General features: G+C 52.2%; 1 protein-coding gene across 1 annotated transcript; it reads right to left on the reverse strand.

Moving 5' to 3' along the window:
• Window positions 1–1310: 1310 nt before the first annotated feature.
• Window positions 1311–3376, reverse strand: ID2 (inhibitor of DNA binding 2). Its single transcript, XM_035543135.2, has 3 exons — window positions 2907–3376; window positions 2724–2788; window positions 1311–1946 (listed from the first exon to the last, which is right to left on the reverse strand). The coding sequence occupies exons 1-2, from the start codon at window positions 3252–3254 to the stop codon at window positions 2732–2734; spliced, it is 405 nt and encodes a 134-aa protein (XP_035399028.1). The 5' UTR covers window positions 3255–3376; the 3' UTR covers window positions 1311–1946; window positions 2724–2731.
• Window positions 3377–5025: the final 1649 nt, after the last annotated feature.

Raw genomic sequence — 5025 nt, forward strand, 5'->3', positions numbered from 1 at the left:
TCACCCCTGGCCTTCCCCCCTCCCGGCTGAACCCTTCTGTCTTCTGATTGCATTGATCCTGGGAGAGGTGCGCTGCTGCGGCTGTATTAAGAGATCAGCGCTGGCTTTCTCCCAGCCTGCGCGGACGGATTTGGTGTCAAGGGCAAGGAAAGGCAGCTGCTGCCCCCGCGCACCATCCGCCCACCTGCCCGCTGGTGAAAGTGCTGCTGGCCCCAGGTGAGGCTCCTGCCAGATTCCCCAAATCCTAAACACGCCCAAAGCGTGGGGCCTGCCAGTTTTACTTACCCGAAACATCAGTGAAGTTTCCCTTGTTTGTGATCCTCTTTTAATTCATTTGTAGGACTCAAAATCTAGTTCCTGTGTGAGGTGGGTTTCTAACTGAGCTTAAATTAGAACATCATCTGATAAGGCACAGTTCCCACATCCCGTCTTATGACAACTAAAGAGATGTAATGAACAATGCTCGTTAGAGTGGGCTCGGAGGGTACGTTAATGCCCTTCAATAAGTAGGGCGGATTGCACAGTTTCTGAAGGCAAAAGAGAAAAAAGCTGTTACTGGCTTTCAAGAATTTCGAGTCCTATTTCAAACTTAATTTAATTCTTATGGAGAAAGAGTTCCTTTAGGAGCAGCCAAAGTTTAATCAGTAACACAACAGTGATTTAAGCTCAATTCTCAGTATCTTAGTCATACAGAGCTGCTGCTGCAACTGATTAGAAACCCCATTTCATTGAAATACTGCATGGAAGCATGAAAATTCCAGTGTAGAAAGGCAACAGTCACTTCATCATTTTAGATCCCATGTTAACGCATCACCAGCTCGCACATTCAAAGCCTTTTTAGAGAAATTTAATAGTTGGGGGACTAATAACCACCCACAACCCCTAATTCCGAGCGATTATTCTGAACACAAATTAACAGATCCAGGGCATCACTACTGAGCACTAAATCATCTGTAGGGGTGGGAAAAAAAGAAGTTACATTCCATGGGAATGTCTCAGGATTAACCGCTTTTGTGTATGTTTCCAAACACTTTGTCAATAGCATCCCCTCCGTAATAAATTACTTTACTAGCTCCTTTCACTCTGTTTACAGACAGATCCTTTAGAAGTTTGTCATATACATTCAAATAAGACTTTCCAGGTTACAAGAATTATTATTCACTTCAGGTAATTTTATTCTTTGTATTCTCTACATATTTGAACTTTTACTCAGTAAAACTGTAACAGAATGTTTAAGTATTTTTAAAAAAACAAACACCACAAATCACAGCCAGCCAACAGTTGGTCCCCAAAGAATAGCCAGCAATCAGTTCAATAAACACACTTGATTTATTTTGTATAAAAAGGGGTTAAGTTTACAACTAAACTTTTATAAAAAGTTTAGCATGATTAAGTACATCATTACACTTTTTGCAGAAATTTACATTTCTGCCACTATACAAGAAAACTCTAATTAAAGAGTTCACAAGGTTTCACTCATATATATATATTTATATATAAATATATACACAGCATTCAGTCCTAGGTTTGTGTCAGAAAGGTAATTTCTGACCACAGACTCTCCTAAAAAACTGAACACTGGATCCTTCTGGTACTCACGCTCCACCTTTGGAAAAAAAGGCAAAGTCTGCTTTAAAATGGGCAACTCCTTGTGAGATTTTGTTTCGCTCCCCACGTTGGGAATAGTATATAAAGGAAGCCTTCCAACTAGGGAAAGGGTATTTAAGAGTCTCTTCATAAATAACTAGGTTCAGTCCAAGTTGAAGAATGGGGTGGGGATAAAGATCAATCTTGATTTTTCTTCTTTAATCATTTTTAAAGGTCCTTTTAGTTAACGTGGATTTCCCCCCTCCAGATACAGCTGAAAAATAAATTCAGCACCTCAAAAAAAATCTTGTAGACATTTTCTTGTGCAAAAAAAAAAAAAACACTCATCAGTGGAACACCTGCAAGAGATTGAAAAGAGGCATATTTAGGAGAATGCTAACAGGGCAGAGATCCGGACAGACTGGCGCCAGAGAGGAAGCCACAGTTTGAACATTTAACCAAACACTCAAAGATTGGGCAAACCCTGGCGTCCAGATGCAACACATACACGCTCACACACTCGCTCTCAAGAGCGCAAATTGAACATTAAAATAACATACACTCAAGGGAAAGGGTAGAAAGAGGATTCTCAGCCCAATCTCTATTTAGATCTCTGCAAACGCAATGCTCAGAGGCGCCAGTCTGCCTCTTAGAGCAATTATTTGATTAAAAGCAGTCACTTATTTAACTGATAGTGCAGACGATCCCACATCACAGAATTCACGAAATTGTGCCAAGATTCCCAACTTAATCAGTCACTTTGGCCCAGGAAGTTAAGACTTCAAGAAGAGATAACCAGGGAATTTGCTTTAAGCAGTAGCAGAGCAGACAGCCTGTGCTGCTTAATGAACCCTAACAGCAAGATACACTTCGGACTGCAAGACTCAGTTGGGAGGCTAGTTTTTTTATTTTCCAGTTGGATTAGGATTATTGGCAACAATAAGAGAATTATTGGCAACAATAAGTCAACTATAAGTGAACTTTTAGGAGTTATTTGTTTTGCAAGTGACAGTCATCCCGGGGGGGGGGGGGGGGGGGGGGGGGGAGGAAATCCCATTCAAAGCCCAACCACTTTAACCTGAAGTTTTGTATTCTTGTAATCTTATAATAAAGAAAATGAAGCGTATTCTACTCACCGTTGGATTCAGCCACAAAGTGCTTTGCTGTCACTTGACATGAGTTCTGAGGGGAACTCGGCTGCCTGCAAGGAGAGAGCAGAGGCAAGACCCCGCCGTTAGCCTGCTGAGCAGCCCGGGCAGCCTTCTGGTGGGGATGTCCCGGCTGCACGACCCCCGGGGAGGGCAAGCAGAGCGGCTTACCTGTAGGGAGAGGATACTGATGTCTGTGTTGAGGGTGGTCAGCGGGGTCCTGGAGGACGGGCTCTGTCCCGGCCGCTGGTGGTGCAGGCTGACGATGCTGGGGTGCGAGTCCAAGGCGATCTGCAGGTCCAGGATGTAGTCGATGACGTGCTGGAGGATTTCCATCTTGCTGACCTTCTTGTTCTGCGGGATGCTGGGCACCAGCTCCTTCAGCTTGGAGTAGCAGTCGTTCATGTTGTACAGCAAGCTCATGGGGTCGTCCACCGGGGTTTTGCTGCGGGAGATGCCCAGGTTGTGCTCCGAGAGGCTGTTTTTCCGCACGGACCTCACGGGGCTGAAGGCTTTCATCGCTGAAAGGCGGTGAGGAAAAGAGAGGGACGGAGCGGAGCGAGCTGTTTGAACGCACGGGGGGGAGCCCTGCGGAGCGCCCTGCCTGCCTCCCCTCAGCGCGCCGCCGCACCTCGCTCTGAGGCGCGGGGCCGCGCGGCCCCCCCTTTTATAGGCGCCGCGCCGCCGCGCCCGGCCCGCGCGCGCTGCCATTGGCCGCCGAGCACCCGTCCATCAACCTGAGCACCCGCCCACTCGGGCCGCAGCGACAAGGGGGGTGGCCGCGCGGGCTTCCGCGTGCCCAGCCAATGGCGGCGCCGGGGGGGCGGGGCCCGGCCGCTCAGCTGAGGGAGTAAATAGTGCGCGGCGGGCGGGCGGACTGAGCGCACGGGGCTGCGCGCGGCCGGGCGGCGGTTGGGACCGTTAGAGCCGGACTATGAGCAGCCGTGAGGGAGCTGCCTCCCTCCCGCTCCTGGGGGCTGCTGCCGGTGGTAGCAGCCAGTGAAACATCGGTGAAAGAATAAAGCAATAAATTACTTATTTTTGTTTAACTGGAGGGTTTATCTCAGGATTTTAAGCTGAGCTCCTTCGCATTTTCCTTCCCCGTACTCACACTAAGCAGCACCCGAGGGAAAGCCGGCTCCGGCGGGGCGGCCGCACACGACCAAAAATGACGAAACTTGCCCCAGAAACGATGGAGCGCGGCCGCGCGGTGCTGTGCGGGCGGAGGGCGGGCGCCAACAACCCCGCAAAGCCGCCCCGCCAATTAACATCCCGATTAATTACCCGCGCTGCTCCCCCTTTTCGCCTCCCCCCCCCCCTCCTTCCCAAGGGGCGCCCGGCCCCGCCGTGGGGGGCCCCGCGGCCTTTTCCCCCCCTCACCCGTCCCCCTGCCCCCCGGGGGGGCCCCGGCGCTGCTCGGCCCCGCTCCTCCCCTCCCTCAGCCCGGGGCCGGCCGGGACTGCGCGGCGCCAGCCCCGTGACATCAGCCCCTCGCCGCCGCCCCCCCCTCGGCCCGCCCGCCCTCGCCGCCCGGGCCCGGCGGCGCCGCTCAGGCGGCTGCCATGGCGACCGGGGCTGCGCCCGCGGCGGCGGCAGGCAGGCGGCAGGCAGGCGGCGGGCCCGGCCCCGCTTCCCCCTCCCGGGCGCACCTGCAGCGGGGGCAGCCGAAGCCGGACGCCTCACGGCCCGCCTCGGGGGGGGGGGGGGGAGGCTGCTGAGGGGTCTGGGGGGGTTCTTGGGGCTCCGGAGGGGCTTTGGGTTTTTTTTGTGAGGTAAAAAAACGCCCCCCCCCCCCCCCGCCCCCGGGTCAGCCCGCTCGAGTTTTGGGGCGCCTGAGGGAAATGGCGGGGAGAGAGAGAGGGGGTGGGGGGGGAGCACTGCCCTTGTGCCCCGTCGCTGTTAGTGACATTTATTTATCGAGGAATAAACGCAAATGGATTTAATTGCCTCAAACTGGACTTGAAAAAAAAAAGAAAAAATCTGTCAAACTTGGCCCCTTCCCAAGTCATTGACACCACCGCGTAGGTTTTGGTGCGGGGCTTTGCAACGCGCCAGGTGAAACACCTCGCCAAACCCCGCTGCTCTCGGCTGCCCGGTGCCTTTTGTTCGCCTCACGTTTCGAATTCATTCAAAGAAAGGAGTTTTAAGAAGTTTGGTGTGTGTTTTTTTCTCCCCCCCCCCTTTTATTCCTTTTGAGCGGGAGGGGAAGAGAGCCTCTGCATGCGAAATATTTAGTTACAACTTCTGCGAAACGCACCGGTCTGTAACAGCGTTTTCTACTTTCACAAAG

This window comes from Cygnus atratus, chromosome 3 (genome assembly GCF_013377495.2).
Source record: "Cygnus atratus isolate AKBS03 ecotype Queensland, Australia chromosome 3, CAtr_DNAZoo_HiC_assembly, whole genome shotgun sequence".
NCBI classification, from domain to species: Eukaryota; Metazoa; Chordata; class Aves; order Anseriformes; family Anatidae; genus Cygnus; species Cygnus atratus.